General features: G+C 42.3%; 4 protein-coding genes across 5 annotated transcripts; 2 read left to right on the top strand and 2 right to left on the bottom strand.

Annotated features, from left to right (window-relative positions):
• The first annotated feature begins 3353 nt into the window (after positions 1 to 3353).
• Positions 3354 to 12029, top strand: triobpb (TRIO and F-actin binding protein b). Of its 2 annotated transcripts, XM_033971530.2 has the most exons (12): positions 3354 to 3949; positions 5559 to 5615; positions 5737 to 5805; positions 5881 to 5970; positions 6063 to 6172; positions 7981 to 8380; positions 9059 to 9290; positions 9470 to 9575; positions 9713 to 9872; positions 9942 to 10040; positions 10117 to 10203; positions 11098 to 12029. In XM_033971530.2, exons 1-12 carry the CDS (start codon positions 3944 to 3946, stop codon positions 11257 to 11259), a joined length of 1578 nt encoding a protein of 525 aa, XP_033827421.1. In that variant the 5' UTR covers positions 3354 to 3943; the 3' UTR covers positions 11260 to 12029. The 2 variants fall into 2 exon arrangements, with proteins under 2 accessions (XP_033827421.1, XP_033827419.2); XM_033971528.2 differs by lacking the exon at positions 3354 to 3949 and having other exon boundaries at positions 5507 to 5615; positions 11098 to 11633.
• A 677-nt stretch (positions 12030 to 12706) lies between these two features.
• ndufa6 (NADH:ubiquinone oxidoreductase subunit A6) lies at positions 12707 to 14099 on the top strand. The gene is made up of 3 exons (XM_033971565.2): positions 12707 to 12859; positions 13064 to 13179; positions 13876 to 14099. The coding sequence occupies exons 1-3, from the start codon at positions 12721 to 12723 to the stop codon at positions 14005 to 14007; spliced, it is 387 nt and encodes a 128-aa protein (XP_033827456.1). The 5' UTR covers positions 12707 to 12720; the 3' UTR covers positions 14008 to 14099.
• Positions 14100 to 14321: 222 nt separating this feature from the next.
• On the bottom strand, positions 14322 to 15146 carry LOC117374628 (essential MCU regulator, mitochondrial-like). The gene is made up of 3 exons (XM_033970804.2): positions 14929 to 15146; positions 14605 to 14751; positions 14322 to 14411 (listed from the first exon to the last, which is right to left on the bottom strand). Exons 1-2 carry the CDS (start codon positions 15085 to 15087, stop codon positions 14614 to 14616), a joined length of 297 nt encoding a protein of 98 aa, XP_033826695.2. The 5' UTR covers positions 15088 to 15146; the 3' UTR covers positions 14322 to 14411; positions 14605 to 14613.
• Positions 15147 to 15237: 91 nt separating this feature from the next.
• Positions 15238 to 27017, bottom strand: fam234b (family with sequence similarity 234 member B). The gene is made up of 12 exons (XM_033971526.2): positions 26899 to 27017; positions 24782 to 25258; positions 21478 to 21576; positions 21246 to 21413; positions 19983 to 20098; positions 19744 to 19894; positions 19415 to 19559; positions 19006 to 19200; positions 18827 to 18905; positions 18570 to 18737; positions 16568 to 16688; positions 15238 to 16483 (listed from the first exon to the last, which is right to left on the bottom strand). Exons 1-12 carry the CDS (start codon positions 26933 to 26935, stop codon positions 16257 to 16259), a joined length of 1983 nt encoding a protein of 660 aa, XP_033827417.1. The 5' UTR covers positions 26936 to 27017; the 3' UTR covers positions 15238 to 16256.
• Positions 27018 to 27135: the final 118 nt, after the last annotated feature.

Genomic DNA, 27135 nt, shown 5'->3' on the forward strand with positions numbered 1-27135 from the left:
TAATCCATTTCAAATATAGTATCTGTCCTTGTTTCTTCTGATGACAAACTGCACTTGGCCCAGTCCGTATTCAGTTACAGCTAAAGGTGTTCTTTACTTTGCTTTACTGTTTGACGTGACCAGCTGAGGTGTCCAAAGACAATAATTGGTAACTCGATATCGGTGGGTTTGTGTCAGGAAACCACTGTTAGTACTTGAACTTTAGTGCGTACTTCTCATCTTCCTGGCATCCCCGAATTCATCCTAATTAACTTACACTTCCTGCCATCTTTTCTCAGGATTGAATGAAGACAAAGGGAAACGACAAAGCGGCGCCTTCTCGTTGGGAAGGGCCTCCGGTGCCAGCTCCCTGCGTGACAAAAGCCCCCCCGGCCCGTACCGCCATATCGAACGAGGCCACCCGCTCTTCAACCTCAGGAACGTTGAACCAAAAGATGCTGTTCCGTTCAGAAACCCAAATCTTGGCGTCGCGTCCGAGCGCGTCATACCTGATCCTGTGATTGAGGATGAACCAGTGGAAATAATTCCTCCAGATCCGTATGAAGTGGCCATAGAAGTAGAGGCGCAAGTTGGTCCACGATCGCCCAGTCCTACGCCCTTTAAAATCGCAGAGTCTTTGGCTTCCACGGGGCGAAAAGGGGCCAACAGTTCATTTGGAAGAAGAAGCCCGACTCAAGTAAGTTCATATCAACAGTTCAGGCAAAGCTCTGCTCAACCGTTACGATCTGCATCACCATCACGGAACAGTTCAGGATTCAGACGCTGTGAATCCACCGCGTCCCTCAACAGACACAGCTATGATGGAGGAGGTCGGGCTAAAGGGGCAGAGACGGCGTCTAAAACCTCTTTTCAAACCACTTCTGCACGAAGAGGTGACTCTGGAACCCTGCCTAGAAACTTCAAATCTTATGTGAGTCCTGTGAAAACCCAATCGAACACCGTGTCAGATTTTAGAAATGCATTCCGGAAATCTGAAGGTGGGTTTGTAAACGGGCGTGTGCAGCCCAGTCGAAACTCTTCTCCAACAAGAGGCGACTACAACGCCACAGGCCAAACGTCTCTGAGAAAGACAGAAGCAAACAGCAGCTCATCTTATGCACGAAGCAGAGACGCCTGGGCCTCTGCTCCAGCCCAGAGGTCCACTGATCGTACGAGAAACATACGCAGTGCTTCATTGCCAAGAAGGACTCACGACACATCGAACCATTCTGTCCTAAATAAATCAGAATCTATTTGGTCTCTAAACGGGCGTGGTCATCCTGGACGCTGTGGTTCTCCCGTCAGAGAAGGCTACGATATTGAAAGCCAAGCTCTGATTCGTAGTCAGATCAGTAATTATGGGGCAAATGAAGATAACGATGAAAGCCTCTCTGTGTCTCCTACTAAAAGTTTTGAAATGCCAAATAAATCTGTGCTACGTAAGACCAACACTGACAGTAACATTCAAGGCCGTGACAGTCGTTGTTCTTCTCCAGGCAGACGGGGCTTTAACGGCTCAAACCAAACCTCAAACCTCCGAAAAGCAGACAGCAGTGGGTCAGTGTACAGCCGCGGTCATGAAAGTCGAAGTTCTTCTCCTGGAGGAAGAGGTTTTGAAAGATCTCGTCAGCCTCAGAGGACAGACACCGGTGGGTCACTCTACAGTCGTGGTGAAACCCGCAACTCCTCCCTGGTGAGAAGAAACTTTGAAGGTTCCTCTCAGTCTCTGCTCCGAAAGACCGGCAGCAGCTCAGACAGAAACTTAAGTCGCAATAGCTCCCCTTCTAGAAGAAGTTCTGAGCCTCCTGAACGCTCCCTAAGGGCAGCTGAAGGCATCCTCCGCAGCCACTCTCCTCCCCACAGAGGTCTCAGAGACCCTCCGGGATATTCAGTCCTTCGAAATGCCACAAATGGAGACTTAAATCGTCCTTTTCAAAGAAAAGAAACAGAAACTAAATCTGAAAGAAATCACTCCTCTCGCTCGTGGAGAGAATCTACACACACAAATCACAGCTCGTCTGTATCTCGAGCTGCTTCACCCTCCAGACAATCCACCACTGGGAACAGAGTCTCCTACGTTTCTATGGAAACCCACAAGAACACAGGAAGTGTCAGGTCTGTGGGCAGCAGACGCAGTAATGAGGATTATCGCCCTTCATCAGTCGACAAGCGTCAGAGTCGAGCGTGGAGCCCGTCTCCTTCACAGGTGGATCTGAGGAGACACACCTCCTCCCAGAGCTCCGTGGAGTCCTCTGAGTCGGGACAACTGTCTGTGGCCTCGACAGGACGTAACAGAGAAGAGTACGCCATCATGGCTGACCTGCCAAAAGTCAAAAAAGTCCCACAGAGGGAGGGTCATGCTCAGTCAGAGCGAACACAAACCCAACTGTTCAAACCCGCCAGGTGAGCGTCAGGTGTAACTGTGAATAACACTCTGACACACATGATGATGTTTGTTTGGCCTTTTCAGTCACTCTGTGAGCAAGCAGCCGTCCAGGGAGTGGGAGGACACGTGGGACACAGAATGGCCATACGGGGGCAGTGGATATCTGTCCAGAGCTCACTCCACCGCCTCACTGCATGTAGGTCCAGAGAGAGAGAGCTGCCATTTAAAGTCTGAGTCACATTTAAATAATGTCTTAAAATGTGTTGTTTTCACATTATTAACGCTGCTATAGGCTGCTGTGATCTATAATGTCCTGTATTATGCAAGAATGTTTGTTTTTATGAGCTGATACCCCTCATGAAACTCTTTTTTTTTCTGTTTGTTTGGTCTGATATTGATTACATAAATGTCCACCATCTGTTCATTTCCAGAGGTCTGTCAGTCCACCCACAGAAGAGATTACAGCGAAAAGCAACCAGCACAGGTCAGAACAAATGCAGGTATGTGTAGGCATTTCTGCATTGCACATGAATGATTCAGGCCTCACTTCATGGATATTATTGTGTTTCTGTTGAATGTGATCAGAGAAAAGTGACGCTTTGATAAAACAAACATATCGTCTGTCATTATTAATTGTTCCCTATTAAATGTCTTGTTTCTTACATCGACACACACGCTCCAGTAGCTGCCTGTGTTTCTCCTAAACCCTGGAGGCTCTTCATGAGTCCTGCCTGAGTCTTGTCAGATCTGCTCTGCTGAGGCATGTGCAGGAATGCCTCAAATGAACCAACAGCTCCAGAAACATGAACTTAGAGGGGAAATGTGCGAGTTGGCAGTTCATGAGTGTTTGAGAGCCCAGAGGTGTCAGATGAGAGCAAAGATGTCACCTGTAAACTATAATCTGAGTAGTAAATAAGCTTAAACAGGATTATGTGCACAGAGTGAGACCTCCTGTCCTTCATAAACCTCCAGGAGCAGCAAAAGTGAAAGAGGAAACTAAAGCACAAGTCTGTCTGAGTGTTTGACTGCGTGTGTGAGTGTGTTAAAGTGTGTGTGAGAGTGTGTCGGGGTGTGTTTGAGTGTGTTAAAGTGTGTGTTTGTCTCTTGTTTGAGTTTCTTGGTCTCTTTTTGTCTGGTTTGTGGCGGAGGGTTTGTTTTCACTCACGATCTGTGCGGATCCGCCCAGGAGGAAGTCACAGCGCACGAGCCACAAACAGCCACAAAACAGGAGAAAAACACAGAAAAACTGCAGAAAAAGCACACAGGGACTAAACAGAGACCGCACAGGGACTATCTGGGACTTTAACACTGTCCCCAGAGCACAGGGCGAGAGGAGACGCGCTTATTGGAGCTTTTATTCGTGTTTTCTTGGTGTTTTATTCGTCTGTTGGAGCTGATACTTGTGTCTGAGCTGAAGCTTCATGGAGATAAAAGGCGGGAGTGTTTCCACTTTGGACTGAAACACTGTGACCTTTGACCTCAGATACTTTGTGTTTGAGGAACGAGAGTAACGAGAGTAACGTGTCTCTGTGTCTCTGTGTCTCTGTGTCTCTGTGTCTCTGCTCCTGGACCTGCGACATGACGGTGAGTTTATCTGCGGGTTTTCTGCGGGTGGACAGTGTCTTTGAGCCGTGGGTTGGTTTTTGGTGTTTTGCAAAATGTCGCATTTCAGATGAGACTGATGCAGGACATAAACCTCATATACAGGACATATATAGGACATAAACCTCACATACAGGACTTAAGTCTCACATACAGGACATAAACCTCACATATAGGACATAAACTTCACATATAGGACATAAACTTCACATATAGGACATAAACTTCACATATAGGACATAAACTTCACATATAGGACATAAACTTCACATATAGGACATAAACTTCACATATAGGACATATACAGGACATATAGAGGACATAAACCTCACATAAAGTCTCATACAGGACATAATTCTGAGTTATCCAGATGTGGAGCAGTGGTACACTCTTCTGTGCACTGTTCTATAAGAATCTGTGTGTATATGTGTCTATAACCTGTACATATATGTGTCTATAACCTGTACATATATGTGTCTATAACCTGTACATATATGTGTCTATAACCTGTACATATATGTGTCTATAACCTGTACATATATGTGTCTATAACCTGTACATATATGTGTTATATACATTATATATATGTGTCTACTCTGTTCTATGGACAGTGTCAATAACCTGTGCAAACATGTGTCACATTTTACTGCTGCTTGTGACACGTTGCTCGTGTTTGCGTGTGAAGTAGGACACAGAGTCAAACGAAGGACCTGTCATGAAGTTTGTACAACAGCCCCACTGCTCTAGAGAAGGAAAATCTATTAAAATTAAGCACATATCTGTAGAAAACCCAGAGGAACATGACGGTGAACAATAGTACTCTTATATTTAGACTATAGGAAGCAGGAAGCTGTGTCTGTCCACCAGCACTTGACCTCTTTTCTCCTGTTCATTGAGCCCATTCATAATAAGAATAATTCCACTCGTCCTGATTTTCTCCCACGTCTGAGTCAGTTTGACCCTGTACAGTCAAACCCACAGGCCAAAAGAATATAACCACTGAATACTTCCAACATACTTGTTCACCAGACCATGTAAAGATATAAAAGAATATGAAAGAATATAAACAACAGAAGCGCGGCGGCTGGATGAATGTGGGTGTTGCCCTGTTGCATTCTTACCACTAAGCCCAGGTGTGGGGTAAATAAATACACAACAAACTCAGCTATAGAGACAGATATAGGACAGCGGCGTCACCACAAAAGCCAATAACACTCGGTTTAAAAGTGTCGGTGTTGAGCTGGAGATGCAGGAGTTTCAGAAAGTGCTACGTGCCTTTGTCGGACACGTAATCCCAGTGTGGAATGTACGTGGAAAGGATTGTATTATCTTAATCTGGGATCTTATCTGGTTGTGGTTAGTGAGCATGTTTGTGTGTTTTTCTCCTGCTAAACGTGGTGATGTTCTTCTCTTTCCACGTCTGTTAGAGCTGTAAGTTTTGACACACTCGTTGTTTCCTGTTTTCACACTTGAACGTTTCGTGTCTGTGTGGTTTTTTTTGTTCGCCGTTTCTTCTGGTTTAGACACAGTTGGTTTTAGGTGAAACCTCTAAATGAAGGTCATGAAACTGAAACACTGTTTTCTCTGTCAGCCTGACCTACTGAACTTCAAAAAGGGATGGATGTCGAAACTGGACAACAGCGGAGAGGTAAAATGAACTGAGAACTGCCTGTAACATCTGTTTATCTTATGCCTCGTTGTATATATTTATTATTTGAATAAAATATTAAAATGCATGCGATAATTCCTGTGTTTTCTTTTGGTTTTAGTGGAAGAAGCATTGGTTTGTTTTAACTGATGCTGGACTCAAATATTACAGAGACTCCACTGCAGAAGAGGTGTGCCATCCCACATACTTCTCTTTATGATTTAGTCGTAAAAAATCAAGAGGCATTGACAGTTTTTGTTTGCAGAAAGACGACTTAGACGGAGAGATCGACCTGAAATCATGCACCAAAGTGTCAGAGCTGGACGTGGAGAAGAACTATGGTTTTCAGATACATGTTAGTAAACTTTACACCGGACTTTTCCCTTTTTGGTTTTGTCAGTCTGCTTCCATAAAGTATTTTTTCCTAACCGTACTCTTCCGTTTTAGACACGTGAAGCGGTGTTCACACTTTCAGCCATGACAGCCGGGATCAGGAGGAACTGGATAGAAGTTTTAAAGAAATGTGTTCGACCGAGTAGCTCCCCAGACCTCACACAGTAAGTCCTGGATTATTAGATTGTACATTTATAACGGTTAAAGCTCATGAACCTGTTTAAAATGTGAGAATAATCGTACTTATAGTTGTGATGTAGCAGTACAGTGGATTCTTATTGGATGTTTGAAGTCTTAAGTGCTGCAGCCTGTGATGTTTAAGGTTAAGATGTACTTTATTGTGTAAATTATTATTTGTCAGACATTCACTCTTTCCTTTAACACTTTTGCTGCGTCCAGGGATGAATCTCCAGATCTTGAGCTCAGCTTAACCAGGACGACCTTATCTGGTTTAAAACACGAGGGAGGCGTCCGTTCTTTTAATATAAAGCACATTTACACATTTGTTCCAAGTAAAATCAATATTTAATCATATCTGAGGATGCAGATGTTTATGAGTTATTAAAGAGAATCCATTTAAACTCAAACTCACCAGGTCCATTCTGTCTTCACTAAATGACTCTAACTCTGTCTCAGTTGATGAAGATGATATTTTGAACAATGAGAACCACTTGTTCTGTATAAGGTCATGGAAATGTTCTTCCACTGATGGGACTTTGGAGGACATTTCCCATGAGTCATGTGTTTCTGTTGGTGGTGAGTTTGTGTTGGACAAAGCTGCGTTTGAACATTGGTATTTTGTGTTTTGGCACTGGCGTTGCTCATGAACAGTGTGGTGGACGTCTTTACTGTAAATGTGCAGGTAACATTTGTTTTGATGAGTCAGAGTGTGTGTGCTGTGGTAATTTGGGCATTTTGATGTTTTGTTTTGGATCAGCCGTCCCTGATGATGAACAGTTTGTTTGATTTAATAGACTTTGTGTCTTACTCTCTGTAATAAAGAATTGTATTTATTGGTTTGATTTTATTTATTCATTTTAACAGCTGCATTAAAGAGGATTGTGTGTTAAGTATCTGCTCAGTGTGAGGCACAAACTGTCAGAGCCAAAAATATATTAAAATATTCAGTTCCCATTTTGGTGCTGTGGAAGGATCCATGTACTCCTACTCCATGTACTCCTACTCCATGTTCTCCTACTCCATGTTCTCCTACTCCATGTTCTCCTACCCCATGTACTTCTACTCCATGTACTCCTACCCCATGTACTCCTACTCCATGTACTCCTACTCCATCTACTCCTACTCCATCTACTTCTACTCCATGTACTCCTACCCCATGTTCTCCTACTCCATGTACTCCTACCCCATGTACTCCTACTCCATGTACTCCTACTCCATCTACTCCTACTCCATCTACTTCTACTCCATGTTCTCCTACTCCATGTACTTCTACTCCATGTACTCCTACTCCATGTTCTCCTACTCCATGTACTCCTACTCCATGTACTCCTACTCCATGTACTCCTACTCCATGTTCTCCTACTCCATGTACTCCTACTCCATGTTCTCCTACTCCATGTACTCCTACTCCATGTTCTCCTACTCCATGTTCTCCTACTCCATGTACTCCTACTCCATGTTCTCCTACTCCATGTTCTCCTACTCCATGTTCTCCTACTCCATGTTCTCCTACTGTCGAGTTTTAGAAGGAGAGACTTATGTGACTGATATTGTTGATATAATGTTGAGGAGGGTAAACTTTGTACATGTTGTTTGTTGTTTTTTTGTTGTTTTTTTTACATGGACAGTGAACATTAAACGACATATTTACAACTCTCAGTTTTGCTTTTTGGATCCTGTCTTGTTTCATTCATTTGTTTTAACACATTTGGCTGCCGCAGAGCGTTGGTGTTTAATCTTGAATCAATATAATTAATAATCCCCTGATTCATAATCTTGTTTCTCTTCACAGATTACCAGATGGCCACAGTGACAAAGAGAACTCCCACGTCCGCTTTTCTCGTCAGTCATCAGAACATTCATCCCACACGCCTTCATCTCAGCGGAGGTTCGACTATGTTGAGCTCTCACCTGTCCCCAACTACTCTGCCCCTCCGTCCAATCAGAGAGAAGCCGGCGAGGGCCAGGGCAGAGAGCACAGCCAATGGCAGGAGGAGAGGAACACGAGCAGCCAATGGGAAGCACTGCTTTCCAGAAAGACCCCCGGTGGAGGGACCAACCAGAGGCTTCACAAAGAAGAAGAAATAGAAAGAAAATGGGCAGAGTTTGAGCGTCTGCCGCTGAAAGACATGAGCTCTTTAAAAGCATCACGGTCCTCTAGCCAGTCCGCCAACGAGGCGCTGCAGAGGGAGGTAGTGTGTGGAGTTGATTTTCTAATTTGCAAAAAGTCGATGCAAATTAACCCTTCATCTGCCACGATGAAGAAATATTCCTCATTTCTGCTCTTTTTAACACTTATCCCACATCGCTTTGCCTGTTTAGTTTCATTCTGCAAAACTTAAAGATGATAAAAAAGAAAGTTTGTGCAGTCTGGAAACTCTCAGTCCTGACGTGTGCTGTTGTGTTGAAGATTCACATGATGAGCAACTGTGCTATTCAAAACTTGTGCCAAAAGATAACATTTTTTTTCTTTTTTGGGTTATTTTTTATCATGGATCACCAAAACAAACCGGTTACAGTGATTTTGCAATTTCTTACTTTTTTTTTTTTACTATCAGGGATATTAATAAGACAGAAATTGGCTTTTAATGATGAGGTTTATTATTTATTTATGTCTTTTAAAACATATTTTAATTATAAAACGTAATCGATGATGTGTTTCCAGGCTGTGTTATTGTGATTTAGTAAATAATATATTGAAGTTAATTTAGTAGACATTTTTTAGAATTTAAATTTGTTCGTGGCTTTTGAGTTGCTGAGTTGCAAGTTGCTCATCATGCGGCTAAACTGGTTTGACTGAACTTTGATTATCTTGATTCACGTTCTGTTGACAGTCGGCTTTACCTCTGTGGTCCTCCTCTCGTGCACAGGTGGCGTCACTGAGGCAGCAGCTGGAGAACCTACAGGGGGGAGGGCGAGGCGGGGGAGGGCAGGGGAAAAGCTGTGGTCTCGAGGCTCCCTGTGGCCGGAGCCTGTCCGCCATCGAGCGAGCTCATCGACAGGCGCTGGAGGAGCTGAAGAGGCAACACGACAGACAAATGAAAGAGCTGCAGGCGGAGAAGGACCGGCTGCTGCTGGAGGAGACCCAGGCCACGGCACAAGGTCCGGATAAAACGCACAACAAACAAAACTATCTGAACATCTATGAGGAAAAAATACAGTGAAATTTACTTCCAGAGCCTCAGAGCGAGTGGTGGCAATTATTAACCAAGTTTGACAGTGACTACAGGTTTTTGCCCTTGTGCTGTGTCATTTAAGTCTGGTATTTGTGTTTGTTTCAGTTATAAAAACATTGAAAAACAACCACAAAGAGGAACTGGAGAGAGAAGTTGAGAAAGTCAAGAGACTGAGTGGGGCAGACTCCCAGACACTGCAAACACAACTCCAGTGAGTACAGATGATGAAACATGTTCAAGGCACACATCCATGAGCAGGAAATCATGTGAACCTTTCCACTGTACGCTGCTGTCACAAAAGCAGAGGAGTTTGGGAGGAGTATTTAAACAATTCTTTTAATTTTTCAGAGCAGAAATCCAGTCCTTGCAGAGAGAGTTGGCAGGTTTGTCAGAGCGTTATTCACAAAAGTGTTTGGAGCTAAACAGAGCTGAACAGGAGAATGCTCAAAGAGAAAGAGAAATCAGCAACACGGAGAGGGACATGGAAATACTGAGGAAAGAGAACCAGGTGAGCTACAAAAATGTATCTCTGTTATACATTTATTATGGATCTCCAGTTTCATAACAGCATTTTTAGGAGTTAAAAAGCCGGATAGCCGAGGAGATCAGTCGAGCACAAACCACTGTGGCTCAGCAGGGCTCAGAAGACACAAGTGGGACGTCATGTGAACTAGAGGTACAACTTAAAGTTAAAACAATACTCCAGCATAAATTACACAGCTGGATTTAATTTGATGCATTGTATTTTCTAGGTTCTTCTCAGAGTAAAAGAAAGTGAGATTGAGTACTTGCATAGGGAGATCAGCTGTCTAAGAAACGAACTACAGTTTCTGAACACGGTGAGGGCTTTTGTTTTCACTCCACCAGTGCTGAGTCTAATATTAGAGTAATGTGATCCACATTATCTGGCACTAGTCACTTTTTCAAATCAATAATGCTTTACTCTTAGTTAAGACCCAGTTGGTTTAGTCGTCCTGCTGCCTCCAACACATGAACAGCAACAGGGGCCAGTGCATGTGACGCCATCTGGATTATGTAGACTGTGTGCAGTTTACAGACCTGCAGCCTGTTTCCTACAGATGTGTGTATTGTGCAGACTGTGTGTATCGTGCAGACTGTGTGTATTGTGCAGACTGTGTGTATTGTGCAGACTGTGTGTATTGTGCAGACTGTGTGTATTGTGCAGACTGTGTGTATTGTGCAGACTGTGTGTATTGTGCAGACTGTGTGTATTGTGCAGACTGTGTGTATTGTGCAGACTGTGTGTATTGTGCAGACTGTGTGTATTGTGCAGACCGTGTGTATTGTGCAGACTGTGTGTAATCTTCAGACCTGCAGCCTGTTTCCCACAGAGTGTCTGTACCATCTAATTCCTCTTGCACAGGCGCCTTCTCTAAGGCCACAGGCCTCTGAGCCAAAACATGCCATTATAAACGTGTCGCCAAAGCGAGTCACTGCTCTTTGGTTAATCATCAGAGACATGTGTTTGCTCTCACCTGGAGTGTAGAGGATCACATCATCAGTTGGTAAACACTGCCCCTCCTGTTCACTTTTTAAAAAGAGCTGTCACCTCCAAGAAATGAATTTGCAAAAGCTGCACTATAAATGATGATAACACATGTAATGCAATATATTTATAATAAAAAATGCAGTAAATTAATGCATTTTGCCAGTTACTTTTAAAAGTAATGATCCGCTGCTCGGTAACATACAACTTGTATTTGATTTTTCAGGAGAAGCGTCTGGCGTGTGAGCGATACACCGAAGTGCATGAGGAGTTAAGTGGACTGAAGGGTCGAAATGAGCGAGAGCTCCAGAGTCTGAGGGAGCACCTCCGACTCGCTATGGCTGCCCTACAAGAGGGACAAAAACTGGGCAACAGCCTGGACCACTGAGGGTCTGTATATGGTACTAAAACTACTGCAGATACAGCGGCAGGTGTCAGGTATTCCAACGCCCTTCACTGCAACAACAAGAAACGGAGTAAAGCCGAGAGCATCACTGTGGCACACTGTGCTCGCTGTGCGGAGGCAGAAACAGTGCCTTACTTTTTCATCTCCCTGCCAAGTCACATAGACTCGTTTTTTACACTGGTTCACAATTTGTTTTTTACTGCACTTTTGTACTTGCTTTGGTCAGTTAAGAATAGATTTGGGTTCATAACTTATATTTGAGTGACATTTTCAATGATCAGGTAAAATGACTAAATTTAAACAATGTTTTTTATTTCACAAACAGAGGTAGCAAGGTCAGCGTAGTTACTTATGAGCTACTTCCATCTTGTTTTTGTGGATCTGAGCATCTTCTATTTAAAAAATGACATGGGAATATGATGAAGTGATTAATGAGAGTAATTGCATAAGGAGGCATAAGTGGCTATTTAAATTTAAAAAAATGAATTAATCAAACCTCTGCTATACTTTTGGAACTCATAAAAATAAGAATGTCCCATTTCAAGTGTCTTAATTTCAAAGCATCTGGCAAACAGAAATATATTTAATGTCTTTGTGGGGATTGCATCGATGAGCCAATTTTATTGACGTTTTGTATTGTAATAAAATAACTTGTTTTGACCATTGTTCATATTTAATGTACATCTAATGTACCTTATACCAACTTTGTAAATTATTTGTATTTTGGAGTCTATTAAAGAAAATTTACTAGGATTACATGTCTTTTTTTTACATTTTCAAAATAGTCCAGACACTAGACCCTAGAATAAGACTAAGAATTAAAATTGAAACTGGAGACAAAAGCTGTTTTCAGTTTCAGTGTCGTCATCTCCTCCTTCACACAGATTTAAGGCAGTGTCCAGCAGGAATCTGACCAGAACTGAAGAAGAATCTGACCAGAACTGAAGAAACGGCTTGAATGAGCAGACAAACGTCTTCACTCCTTCTACTTTTGTGCCGTTGACAGATTTAACTTTGTCTTTTACTCTGGATCAGATCTGGACTGAGGGCCACAGACACAGGAGCCTAGAACAAAAATCTGCATTTAACAGCATCAGTTTGAGATGTTTCTGTAAAAGTATAAAACCTGTGGAATGATGCGCTGTCAAATGAAATCAAACAGAAGTTCCCTCAATTTCTGTCCAAGTAGAGAAACGTGTCCTTTTGTCCAGTGACAGGTCAGTGTTTGTGAGTAAACCCGCCTCCAGGGGGCGCTCTTTGTCCAGTTTGTTGTTTCAGCTGTAATCCCCATATTATTTGTTTATATTATTAGCTCTACGACATTTTGTAATGATACCGTTTAATAAAATAATAGTAGTAGTTTGTGAGGCGTAAACCCTCCTGTCCTCCAGGGGGCGCTGCTCTGATATTTACATTAAACCCGGAAGTGCTCGTGCAGCAGCGATGGCGTCCACAGCAGCGACCCGAGCAGCGGCCGGAGCTGCTAAAGTTGTTAAACCGATTTTTAGTCGGGACCTGGACGAGGCCAAGCGCCGGGTCCGGGAGCTGTACCGGGCCTGGTACCGGGAGGTCCCGAACACAGGTCATGACCTTTAACCTCCACAATGAGCCGTTAAACCAGTGTTTGAGTCAAGGTCGAGTCTGACTCCAGACAAACTCTGTGTTTATGCTGTTAACTCAAGAAACACGTTTTGTGTATTTAAATAGATCTTCTCTAAATACTCGTTTCTGCTGAATGTTTGGTCTAAATTAAAATCGTGAAACTTTATTTTGTTGCTGTTTGCAGTGGCCATGTATCAGCTGGACATCACCACAAGACAAGGACGAGACAAAGTGAGAGAACTGTTCACCAAAAACAAACACGTGACTGACCCTCGTGTGATTGACATGCTCGTGATTAAAGTGAGTCCTGTTCTGTCATCACACTGTTGTGCTCATGAGCAAGACACTTCCTGGTCCTGTCTGTGTAAACTTGGGCCTGTGTTTGTTTGAACAGCTCAACACTATGTTTGTGCTTCATATGTTCATAAACTTGTTCTTTTCTTTAAGTTGGGCTCTGTATCTTTAGATTCACACAGACTTAAACTGTCCAGGGGTTTCAGACTCATGTTAAAGGAAACACTCTGAGGACATTCACTATTCAAACAGCACAATATTTAGTTTTAAACTGTTCATTTCTATTTGGTTCAAATTTTTTATCCAATATGAAAATGATGTATATCTGACTCTCAGTCCTTTTTGTGTCTGTCCTTCTGTGGATAATCACATAACAAGAAGCATCAGGAGAATAATAATGTTCATAAAATGGTGGAAGGAGTTCTAAATGTTTGCATTTAAGTACAGTGTGGCTAAAACAAGTACTGCTACTGCCAAAACTGAACCAAAAAAGTACAATGTACACATTGAAAATACTCAAAGTAGTAGTTACCACTATATTTTTAAAACAAAATCCAAATCCTCTCGTTCAGACCAGGCCATGCGCCGACGTTACTCGTGTTTTATTGAGACGACTGGTACATTACACAGGAACTGTACAACATGTTCAACACATAAAAACAATATATTGAACAGTATTTTTATATTGTTTGTTCTTCACAGGGTAAAATGGAACTGCAGGAAACTATTCATGTTTGGAAACAGAAAACTCACATCATGCGCTTCTTTGCGGAGTCAGAGGAGCCGCGTCCAACCGACTTTCTGTCCAAATTCTACAAAGGTCATGACCCATGAACTGTGAATTCACCTGCTGATCTTTGTCTTTGTTATGTCAAATGTGAGTTCCCCATTTATTGTAAATATAAACTTATCACAATATCAACAAATGTTGAGTTTGGCTGATGATTTTAATTTAACATACATAATATTAGCAGTGTAATAAATTATCATGCAGTAAACAGATGATCTATTTCTTACAACAGTTTGGTGTATTAGGCTTTAGTGCAGCAGAACAGCAGCCACACACACACACACACACACACACACACACACACACACCCCACACACACCCACACACCTGGACAGCCCTCTGTAAATTATTTACTGTAGTGCAACTCCAAGCAAAGATTATTTAACAAGATTTAAGCAGAATCACTTCCTTTGACTCTTCAGATCTCCCTGTGGTGGTTCTGTAAAGTCTGAAAATAAATAAAGAAAAGATCAGTGTACTGTAAAATCATTCTTCTAGATACTTTGAAGTAAAACACAAAGCCACAGTGATGGTGCTTCAGAGATGAGCAGTGCACTTTGTTTAATGTGTGTTTAATGTGTGTTTAATGTGTATTTAATGTGTATTTAATGCACACGATTCCCACTGCACAAGCCTGGTACCTGGAAGCCTCAGTCATCATCGTCGTCGTCTTCAGGCACAAAGATGTCGTGCTCCTCCAGCAGTGCTGCAAAGTTCTTGCTGATCTGAGTCCCCACATACAAGAAGGGCACCACTACCAGAGCAATCCGGATTAGGCCGAAATGGGTCTGGTCCCCAGTGTCACAGCCCATGGAAACAACTAAGTTAGTTTATGTTTACGTCACTGTGGATGATTCTATGTGTGGGACATTACAGAAAATGCACTGTGAGGTTTTTCCTGCTGTAATTTAACCCTGTCACCCCTGAGTGTCCACATGGAGACATTCAGCTCTTAAGCCCCTCACCTTCTTGGGTTTGGGCAGAATGGCCCCGGAGGAGGTGGTCACTGCTGTGCGCCGAGCTGAGCCTGGACCACGGACAGATCCATGAGGAACATGGGCGTTTCTCAGAGACGAAAACCGAAGCAGACGAACCACGGACGACGCCATGTCCACGCGCTTCATGCGGAGAAAACGAGAGCGAGACAGCGCCCCCCAGTGGTACTAATGCTGCACGACACTGGTGTCACTTTATTTCACCTAATGCACTTCTAAGAAAATAAAAATGACTTTAAACAGTTACAATTATTCACCAAAGAAAAAAAGTCAAACTTTAACATTCTGACCACACACAGGTTTGTGAGGTTTAATAAATTAAGTTGAAATATTGTACAAAATGTATCAGTAAAGAGATGAATTCCAGCACATTTAGCAGCCACATTCTGATGATAATCCAAACAACAAAAATGACAATCAGCAAGTTAGACTAATCTGTTAAAAGCAAACAAATAAATACTGTACATATTTACACATTTACATTTATGTAGTGGTGTAAACGTCTGTTTTCTGTCCTGTGCTTCATTAAATTATACAGTTTGTTGCCATCAAGTCAATATGTCACAATCAGTGAACTCGAAAACTCTGAAATCTAAAACTGAATGTATACAGCACATTAGATAAAAGGCCTGTTTCACAAAGAGGTTCAACTCACACTGAATTTAGTCCTGAGACTCAGACTGGGCCAACTCTGTGTCTCCTGTTTCAGAACAGGTCTGGAGCAAAGTTAGAGCCTCAGTGTTTGTCCAGTTTAGCTGAAGAGAAAAGCCACGATCAAAGGATCAATGAAAAGAGGATTCACCGTCGCAACAGTAGAAGAGAAATTAAATTCTGTCAACTGGACAAAGTTTTTGAGTGAAGACGTTTCGTGGCTCAAGCGACTTGGACAAGAAACATTTTCCCTGAAAAAGCTTTGTCCAGTTGACAAAACTGAAGTGAACTGTCCAATCAGACTCTCATTCAGGCTCTGGCCAACTCAGGCTTAAAGGAATGAAACCTGCTCTGGATCAGGTTCGATTCACACTAAGCTCCTGATTCAGGGTTTAGAGTCACTCTAAAACTGACCCTGTCTGGACTAAACCTGCGTCTTGAAACGGGGCCAATAACTAAATGTAATTGAAAAACACTATATAAGATTACAGCATATTAACAGAAAACAGTAAATGTAAACAACTTAAAACAAATTTGTTCATCTTTAGTGCAATTATCTGGAATAATAGAGTTGAATTACACCAGGCTCTTTTCGCTGCTACAAACTTCCCAAAGATTTCTTCTTTCTTTCATTTCTCTCTTTTCTTTCAGTGCTTAAAAGCCAAGCGTCTGAAAAAAGTACTGACCTCAGATGTACTTGGTTTGACTGAGCTTTCCTGCATTCTGTTTTCATTTAATCTGACCATTTTTGCTTTGACGATCGCGGCTTTGAGGCTCATGATTTTAACCACACAGACGATGGGCCTGGATCCAGGAGTGGGCTGTGAAGACACGGTGATGTAGGAGGCGTCGTCCTGCCGCTCGTCAAATATCACTGCAAGTGCATTCAGATGTAGATTTACATTTTTTACATTTGCTTTGAGACCTATATATTCTATATTTTAGATGAATACTTTACCTGCTGAAGTTACTGCTGTGTCAGTGGTGCTGTTCAGCTCCAAGAGCACAGTGGGATACAAGGGGTGGAGGAGGAACAGTTTTCTAATCAGAGGTTGACCTGCAGCAGCACCGGGCGGGACCTGCACAAAATACATCAACAAAATAAACTACATAAATATAATCCTACAGCACGGTCAGAATGTTTTATTTTAACTCTTTTAATCAAACTGTTTGCTGTGATATAATGAATCACGGTGAAAAGCTCTCTCCTCCTTTTGGCCTGAGCCAGAAACAAAGTAAAGCAAAATGTTCTTTGCTGGTTTCTTCTTATTTTTTTCTAATGATCACAATTTTGACCTTAAGTAGATGAAAAGATTAAAGCCACAAGCAGCAATGAAGGTCCTCACCTCCGTGTGTCCCTCCCTCACACCTGCCACGGACACACACCTGTCTCTATGTGACGGTCACGGACACACTCTGTGTGACGGTCATAGACACACACGTGTCTTTATGTGACCGTCATGGACACACACGTGTCTTTATGTGACCGTCATGGACACACACGTGTCTCTATGTGACCGTCATGGACACACGTGTGTCTCTATGTGACTGTCATGGACACACACGTGTCTTTATGTGACTTCTGGGTGTGTTGTTTTTCCGTCCTCACCTCCGCCCACACCTCTATCTGCTCTTCACCCATTTGTCCGTTCACTGGTCCAGGGTTGAACCAGGAGCAGAATCCTCAGGTTCATTTGTTGTGATTGACTTTTAGCCTAAATATTTGTGTCCATTTTCAGTGACTTTGTGTCTGTGATTGACAGAACCACAGTGTGGACGTCTCTGGAGCGTCGGGACGTCCTGCTCAGTGAAGCTGTCGTGTCGTTGACTTTTTGACTGGAGTGAACTAAATAATATTTGTGTCAGTTTTCAATAACTTTGCACTCAGTATTTTCTCTGTATGTAGATTTACAAAGTCCATTATGAAATAGTGCAGCTTTGTGTCATTTTGTGTGTTCAGTATCATTTTTTACTCGTTTTGCTGTATTTAGATTTTTGAGGCAAAGCTTTTGAGTCATTTTGGAACATTCATTTTTTGCACTTTAAAATAAATCATTTTTGGCTAATTTTGAATCTATTTTTTTGTTCAGGACGACGTGTGGAATATTTAAACTGTTTCTTTTCATCCCAGTTAATCAAAATCCATTTCTATGACAGATGCAGGGCGTTACCATAGTAACACAAGTGCAAATAGAGGTAATCCTTCCTCGTCCTCGTCTACATCGCTCCTCCCCCACAAAATCAGCGTTTATATAAATATATGTATGTTATTACATTCAGCCACATGAGACTCATTCTGACAGTTTCACACCTGCAGTTGGAGGTAGAGTTTTCACCTTATTGTTCTTTTGTTCAGTTTGTTGCAGGACGGCCACACTTACATTTTACTACTGATAAAAAAATCTAAATGATGGTCGTTAATTGCACATGGGTCCAGGTTATTTTGACCCATTTTCATTTCACTTTTGAATGAAAATCTAAGGTTTGTCATAGATGATTGAAATGTAGTCCACATTTTTCCTACAAAAAAATGAACAAAAAAAAAAAACAATAAAAACAAACCTCCAGTTGAACCGTGCAGTGTCAGTGTCAGGAAGTGTCTCATTGGATGGAATAGTAACATATTTTGGGGGAGGGGCGATGTGGGCGGGATGAGGCGGGTTTATCTCTATTTCCACTCCTGTTACCACGGCAACATCCAACTTTTGTCATAGAAACGCACGGGTTTGGTTTTACGGAGATGAAAAGATATAGTTTGTTATAGACGACTGAAATGTGGTACAGATCTTCAACGCATCCTGGACAAAAAACCCCAAAGAGGACGGACATGTGGGGGCGGTCACGAGTCCAGGGTCATCACTCCCAGCTTTAATATGACCTTTGTCCTTTGTGCAGTGTTTTCTGGGTAATGTAGTTCTTCTCCTCTCTCATCGCTGATCAAATAAAACACTCTGACTCACTGTTGTCTTGGTAACATTCTTCTGAGCTCTGATTGGCTCACTGGCCCAGAACAGAAACACAGATTGGCCCGACGACGTGGACATCGTCGTCGACCCCAAATCCAGACGAGGACACGCGAACTCTGCCGACCACAGGAGACGACCTTTAGCTCCATCGATGATCTGAACCTGAAAGTAAAGTCCAAACCAAACAACCGTGAAAAAAAAACGCACTGCCATAAAGTGAATATTTGGATCAGGCTGAAGTAAAACGTCACCTTCATGACTCCATTTGCTGAATGTTGAAGGAAAATGTCCAGAACTCCGTCGTCATTGAAATGTCCTGAAGTGGGTTGGCTATTTTACACAAAACAATGTCAGACACAACGCGTTTTAATGATTTTGGACGACAGGGAGGGCGGTGTTTGCACAAAAGCTTAAATAAACAAGTTTGTACCTATGAATAAGAGGTGAACTGAAGGTCCATTCTTTGCGTAGATCCTTCTGCCTGAGCACGGACAGTTTACTCGAGCCGTAAACTAAAACCCAGTCGCTCCTGGTGCTGTTCCGGTTGGAGACTGTGTCCAGGTTATTGTGATTTCCGTCATAACCAACCACATGTGGAGACAGGAACGTAACATCTTCTGCTCCTCTGAACAAAAAAACACAGCACATTTACTGACATTTACTGACATTTCCTAATAACGAAGCATTTAATTAAGACTCAGGACTGAAGAAAAAGCCGTCCTGATTCCCAAACCCTGACAAACGCTCGTTCTTGCCGGCAAAAAACTTTGAAAAGACCCTTTGTATCGCCTGTACCTGACCAGAGTAACCAGAGCTTTATCTCGTTCACTGAAGCGTACCCAAAAATGTGGATCAAAGTGGAAGAATTGGTTCTGGCCTTGAGTCCCTCCCATCCCGGATCCCTCTTTCTGAGCTCTTGGTTTGACGGCATTTTACCCGTAGCGTGGATGTAGAGGTCACACAGCGATATGGCTTTGATGTTACCTGGAAAAGAAGAAGACGAAGTGCGATTTTGACAGATTTAAACGTTGTGTTTTGCTGTAAACTCCACAGATCGTTGTAGGAATGAAGACGTTTGGCTGCTCGTCCAAGCCGCGGCTTGGACGAGCAGCCAAACGTCTTCACTTCTACAACAAACGTCTTCACTTCTACAAGGATTTGACTTTACCTAAACCAAACAAGATGTAAAACGCCTCTTGTTGAGTTTTATGCAGCAGTGGACCAATCAACTTTCCTTGCCCAGATATGTTAAAAGGCACTGAACGTCCAAGTTTCGCCCCCGTCTGTCCAGAAATCAACGTGAAAGACAAATCCATCGTCTAAAACACATTTACAAAAACACAATTAGACAAACTGTGCGTATAAAGACATTGCACCGGGAAGTACATCAATGGAAAAAGGGTTTACAGCGTCTGCCGGGAGCGTCGATATGAGCAGATCCGGGATCGAATCTCCCTGCAGATCTGGGAGTAAAACCACCTGGGATTCGATGCTCTTGAGCTGCACCAGCCACAGACTTTTCCCTGGGGAGGAAACAAGACCCAGTGACCCTTTTAACCATGAACGGGGCGGGGCAAGGTGGTACGCTACAGGGGGATCGTTGGAAATAAATAGAACACGAACTGCAATGTACTGTCCACAACTGTAGTGTTTTTCTTTTAAATAAATCCTTATGTGAACAGGTATTTAACAGCTGAGAGGGAGATACTGATGGAACAAAACAGCAGAACAACACGAGAAGCAGCACCGTTTAAAAATAACCTGCAATAAGTGAAATCTGTAAAGTATCAGCTTCATTTTATACAATTATTCCATATGTTTTGCAGCTGTAAAACCCCTCCACCCCATCAAAAACCCACAAAACCTCTTTATTTTTTCCATGATTATAATAAAAATAATCTGAAAAGGCAAAGTAAAAGAAACATAATTCAAAATGTGTCGTAAAATTTATCCAGTGTCCAGTTTTCTTCAATTCAAATTTGAAAAGTCAGATTGTGACTTTTGTGATTTCCCTGAAGAAACCACGGAGCATCTCTTTTTTACCTGCCCTCTGTCGAAGAAAAGAGCGCTCATCCCTTCTAATCTCAAACTTCACAAATTTAAATGTTCATCATATTTTATATTTTGTGAACGATTTGGACAGAAATGTCTCTGTGAATATTGTTTTCTTATTTGCTAAATATCATATTCATTGTTGTAAATGGAGACTCTACCCCCTGTTTTCAGCATTTTATCAATTAATTTAAACAATTTTACTCCTCCCTGAAACTGCTTAAATCTGTGCCAAGAGAATGTTGTGTTCAGTGTCTCGGGTTCTTTTGTTTTAATTTGGTTTTGTCGTTTGGGTTTGGTTTGCTCCTTTTGTTCTTTTTTTTGTTCCTTACAGAAGCTGTGTTCCTCATGTTTGATTGTTTGTATGTTATTACCTCTGCATGTTTTTGTAATAAGAACATTTAATAAATAAAAAAGCATCCTGGATTCCCTCTGTCTCACCTTTACTTTATTCAGTTTAATAGTTTATAAATTTAAAACCACTACGATGTTGAACAGCCAATATTATAATAACTGTGGTAAAAGTGTGTGGCAGTAACATAAATATAACTAAACTGTGCAGAGAGTGATGATTGAGTCTTTTTTACCCAGAAAAGGAGCAGGATTATTTAATCTCACCTGTCGTTCCGTTCACTGCCGTCAGAGTGGATTTACTGATGAGGAGACACACGTGTGACTTCTGAGCGCTGATCCTCAGCCCACACTGGATGTACATCACCCGCTCGGACGTGGGTTTCTTCCATATGACCTGCCCGTTCACGGCGGACAGGGCGGCGGCGCTGTAAACTACGACAGAACAACATGGAAATACAAATACACTCACACAAATCACACGTTTTGATTGAATTACCTTTGTTTCCTGGTGTGGACGATTCAGTTACACCCAACAACACGTCCTCCACAGAATCATTGTTCACGTCCCACAAGGCCAGGGCGGGGGGGGTGATTCCTGCAGGACAAACAGCACACACCCCTCATTAGACGAGTGCAGATTCAACACAAAACAACAGTTTAAAAGCAAACAGCAATTATACATTTACACTGGAGGATGGAGAAGGCACGAAAACGGTAGTTGAGGGTGTAAATATCACTCTTGGTTTTTGTGCTTGTTTCATGATTCTGTGTTTTTAAAGCTCTGCAAAAAAACATCTGCTGCTTAAAGAGAAAGGATTTAAACATTTGACCTGAGTTATATTTTATCGATATGTAACACAGGCTGGACTTTAGCGGCAGGAGGTGAGACAGATCATTTAGCAAAGTGTGTCGCTCTTTTATATCGTCCCATAGACTGGATAAAACTATTGTTCCTTAAAAGGGGAGTTTAAAAATAATAACAACAACACACTTAAGCCTCCATAAAACCAAATAAACACATAAATCAAATGAACTTTACACACAAACCCTAAAAACAAACATCAAATATATATCTAAAACCCATAAACTCTTTAAAATGCCCCACATGGTCCTGCCCCAGAACCTTTTTAAGGAGCTCGTTTCCCTGGGGACGTATTTGACAGAAGGACACGGGAGGAAAAAAAACCCATTCACTAAAAACACTACAAATTACACAACACAAACACTTAAAAACATTCTTAAACAAACTCTGCACTATAATATTACACATATCCAATTTAATTATCAGTGATCGACTTTGAACGTGTCTGTTTTTTCCTCCAGGACACGAAGCTTCAGTTAAAATGACAATGTGCCTCCAGATTTAAAGCAGACAAGTTAAATTAATAAACATTTTAACATCCTTTTGTGCAATTGTCTTTTTTTAAATGCAGTTTAAAGGCACATGGTGAAAGGTTCTGTTACTTTGATTTAATAAAAGTGCTGTTTGTTACAAGATATTTCATTATATTGAACATAAACATCACTGTTGTAAAAGAGCAGGTCCCTGAACTTGATGCATTTTACAGAACGAGGCAAAGCAACAGAAGTTTTGGTTTGACTTTACTACATTTCTTGCCTAATCCCTTCCTCTTACTGCTTAATTAATGGATAAAAATCATCTTCTCTAATAAAACAATGACGTTATAAGAAGCAGACTTTAAAGTGTTTGGACAAATCCCACGATCGGCTCTGCAAATCCACACAACAATCACAGGCTGCGCTCACAATCTCAAGTTTTACGATGTTATAATTTCATACACAGGGTCGAGGGAAACGGAAACTCTACGGGAAAATGTACAGACTGGAAGAAAAATCTAAACTGACAATGTACAAACGCAGAACCTCATCACTGAAGGACAAATCCTGAATGATCTCTGTTCGTTTGCGTTGGTTTTACAAATAAAATCACCTCAGATTAACACAGTGATTAACACAGCAGAATCAATGAGTGCTTCACTCATTGATTCTGCAAAAATCTGTGATGTTTTTAAGTTCCCGGTGATATTTTTTCAGACTAACATCTTCATAAAATATCGAATCTGTGTTTATTCTAGATCCCAGGCGACACATTTGCCATTTTAACTGCACGTTTTACAGTCATTTCAACAGTAATCACGTGTTTAGCGTCGACTAATGAGGCCAAGTCAGACAGAATTTCATTTATTTTTGTTGGAAAATAAAACTTTAAACTCTGAGCTAGTTTTTGCTCCACGCCGTCAGGTCCAGTTACAGAGATATTAATAATAAATGACAAACAACAACAATAAATCTGTAACCTCAGCGTAAACTCCACCACAGAATTATGACTTTTCCTCCTTAAATCAAATAAACTTTTAAACAAACAATGAGACAAACTTATGTTACTGCAGCAAAGTCTCAAATATGACACTGGGTTTATATCACGTCCTCCTGTCTCTGTGAGTTTGCAGAGACTCAAACTTTAGCTTCATAAACTCTGTCTCTCTCCCTGAGCCGAGGTTCAGGCTTTGAGGAGCTCACTGAGTTAAAGACTCTGTCCAGCTTCTGCTGTTTTAGCCTCAAAAAGTGTCAGAGAAAAGTGTCCAATTACCAGAAAATGTGTGAGAAATACGACAAATGTGTTTAGATTCTGTGATAAATGTCTTTCCTTGAGTGTGTGTGTTTGTGTGGATAAATTGTTACGGTGTGTGTGTGTGTGTGTTTTTGAGGGTCAGATGTGTATTACATGTATGTCCCACATGTTCACAGGACTTTCATCCATCTACACCACATGTGTCAAACTCAAGGCCCGGGGGCCAAATGCGGCCCACCACGTCATTTTATGTGGCCCGCGAGAAGATAAATTAAAAGGCATGACTGTCATTTTAAAATAAGTCTGTGCTGCTTTAATGTGTGCACTGACAATAAACTAATGAGATTTTCCCTGCAAGTGAGAGAAATGAAGTGAGAAATATTTGCAAATAATCATCACAAAATGTTCATGAAGAGGAAAACTGTCGGCGTGGAAGAAAGTTTGAAGGAAGAAAAGTGAAGGTGAAAACAAGTTTGTGCTTTGAGGAGAAAAACCTGTATGTTGTTTGAGTTATGAGGCGTGGTCGGTACAGTCTACGTCAACATTCTGTGACATTTAGTGATTTTTACTCTGCTGCACAGTCACATCTGGCCCTTGACGGCGGCCATTTTGCTGATGTGGCCCTCGGTGAAAATGAGTTTGACGCTTCTGATCTACACCAAAGTCTTAACATCAGTGTGTCCAGGGACGACAGGCGGAAATGAGACTTTTTACTAAAACCTGGAACCAGTGTGACCCCCAAACGCGCAGAGCTGGGACAGGGTGACCCCAAACACACAGAGCTGGGACAGGGTGACCCCAAACACACAGAGCTGGGACAGGGTGACCCCAAACATACAGAGCTGGGACAGGGTGACCCCAAACACACAGAGCTGGGACAGGGTGACCCCAAACGCACAGAGCTGGGACAGGGTGACCCCAAACACACAGAGCTGGGACAGGGTGACCCCAAACACACAGAGCTGGGACAGGGTGACCCCAAACGCACAGTAAGATTACACAGAAGGATGATCTTTATATAAAATGGACAACATTAACGTGCCCATATTATGTTTTGTGGCTTTTTAAATACTTTGGATAAGGATTTTAAATGGTAAAAGTTAAAATAAAGCACATATTTGTCACACTCGCACCAGTTCCTTGTTAAGATAATGTTTAATAAATGTCTAATAAAAGTAGCGTGTGCATTTATTTATTTATTATTTACCTCCTGCTTCTCCAAACGCTCGCTCCCACTGTGGACGGACTTTTCCTTTTTGACACGGAATCAGAAACGCGCAGAGCAGCACGAGCAGCGTCGCGCACACCAGCGGCACGAGGAACGCCGCCGTACGGACCATGTGCTTCATCCTCATCTCCTTGGCGTCGCCGTCTGCGCCGTGGACCCCGACGAGAGACCCGGACCCGCGCCTCTGGTCCCGGTACTGCGAGTCCTTCGAGTCGTCTCCCTCCAGACTCGGCCCGTGCTCTCTCCAGTCGTCATCTTCATCTTCTTCATCCAGCATTTCATCTACCGCCCCGACGAACCTGCCAGACCTGCCGCTGCCGCCGCCGGGGCCCAGGCAGCCGTCCCGACCCAGGCCGTTCCGAGGGTAACTGAGCACCAGGTCATCTTCCTCGCTCTCGTCTTCACTGTCGGCTTGGGTCAGAGGGTCGTACTCTCCCAGCTCTGAGCCCTTCTTTCCTGCACACAAAAAAAAAAAACATTTCAATTTTAAAGACGGTGGAGACTTTTCTGTGGACAAATACTGAGAAAAGTCCTGCACATCTGATAAAAAAAAGCTCAGACTGAAACAAAAGTAACCGACAAATCCAAACAATTTCAAACAAAAACTTAACTACATCCAACTTAGACGCGCTTAACCCCAAAAAAATAACTCACTCGCAGCAGAACTTTGACATTTCTTCATCAAATAGGTTGAAAATTGGGCCACTTGAAAAAAATGTTGCTTGTACAATGAGAACTGTCTGATAAACAAGTTACGTTAAAGTTCAATTTGACCCCAGTTTGTTTCTCTTATATCTCAGATCGACTTTATTTCCACCTCTGCACTCGACAAACACAGGACAGTGATGGAAATTAAGAGTTACAGGAGATTTTCAGGTCCAAAAATGCACAATCTTTACTAAAATACGGCCTACTAACCAAAAAAAAAGAAAAGAAAAGTATATTATTTTATGGCTGAGTTATAAGAAAAATAAAGTGGGGTCAAATTGAGCCCAGAGGAATGTCAACGTAACTCGACTGGGAGGAGCACGCAAGGGTTAAGTGGCTTTAAACTGTTTTGTCAGAGTCTGAACAGCTTCAAACTTGCACAAAATCTGTTATAAAATGAACCACGGGCACATTCTGACTTAGAAACGCCAACAATTTGAGCCTTAAGAGTGGATTTCAATTACAGGCTGTTAAAACTATATATAAAAGAAGTATTTATACTTTAGAGAAGCTGATTTTGAACCAATGTTTAACTCAGCCCCTCCCGCCTGATAAGAGATTTCACCCTGACATTGCACAACGGCACAGAAACAGAAACAGGAAAGACTCACATATCAGAGTTTAAACTGAACAATGAAGCAACGATTCACTGACTCACACAAAAACATCAACTTTCCCCAATGAACTAGACAAAAATAAGTGAGAGTGACACGTCTCTACGCTCTGGGACGAGTTTGGATGTGAGTTTTGACGTTGACGAGTTTACAAAATGTGACACTTCTCAGTCTCGGTTTGTTCATCCTTCAGAGGTTTAGGGTTCGAGTTAAAGTCCCATCAGTCTCAGCACATTCCTCGTTCGTACACACACTTTAGGCTTTATGGAGTCTGTGGTTGCAGCATTTTCCCGTATGATCTGAAGAGTAAAAATGTGACACGGTGCAGCATTTGGACAAAGAGCAGCTGAAAACACAACGAGGACGAGATGTGACAGAGAGATACGCCCGAGATGATGCTGACGAGCACGAGATTCATCTGGGAACAAGAATCTGTTTACTGCCCAGCACACACAAACACACACAGAGGTTATAACAGTGTGTGTGTGTGTGTGTGTGTGTACATGCATATGAAATAAACACACATGTTATAACAGGCCTGTGCACATAAACACACAGATTATGGCTGTGATGTGAAATAAAAGAGGAGAACGCGCACAGATGAACACAGGAGGCAGTGTTATCCTCCTGAATAAAGATGACAATGACTCGTGTGTGTTTGTCCTCTTTTTGTCCTGCGTGTGTTGTGTTTGTCCTCTTTTTGTCCCGTGTGTGTTGTGTCTCTTCTCTTTTTGTCCCGTGTGTGGTGTAAAACGCGCGTGACGCAGATCTTACCGGGCAGTTTGAGGGCTCGGGACAGGGCTGATGCCATTCTGCTCCTCCGTTACCTGCACGACGCCAGTCCACGGACGAACGGACGAGGCTGAGCGCGTCCGAGCTGCGCGCAGTGCATGATGGGAGGTGTAGTTTAACACTGTGGAGCGACGAGGCGACTGGATGAAACTCACCAATAAAACAGTGTTATTTTAAAGTTGATAAATGATGTTTAAGTGTCAGTGTGACCGACAGAGA

This window comes from Periophthalmus magnuspinnatus, chromosome 8 (assembly GCF_009829125.3).
Source record: "Periophthalmus magnuspinnatus isolate fPerMag1 chromosome 8, fPerMag1.2.pri, whole genome shotgun sequence".
NCBI classification, from domain to species: domain Eukaryota; kingdom Metazoa; phylum Chordata; class Actinopteri; order Gobiiformes; family Gobiidae; genus Periophthalmus; species Periophthalmus magnuspinnatus.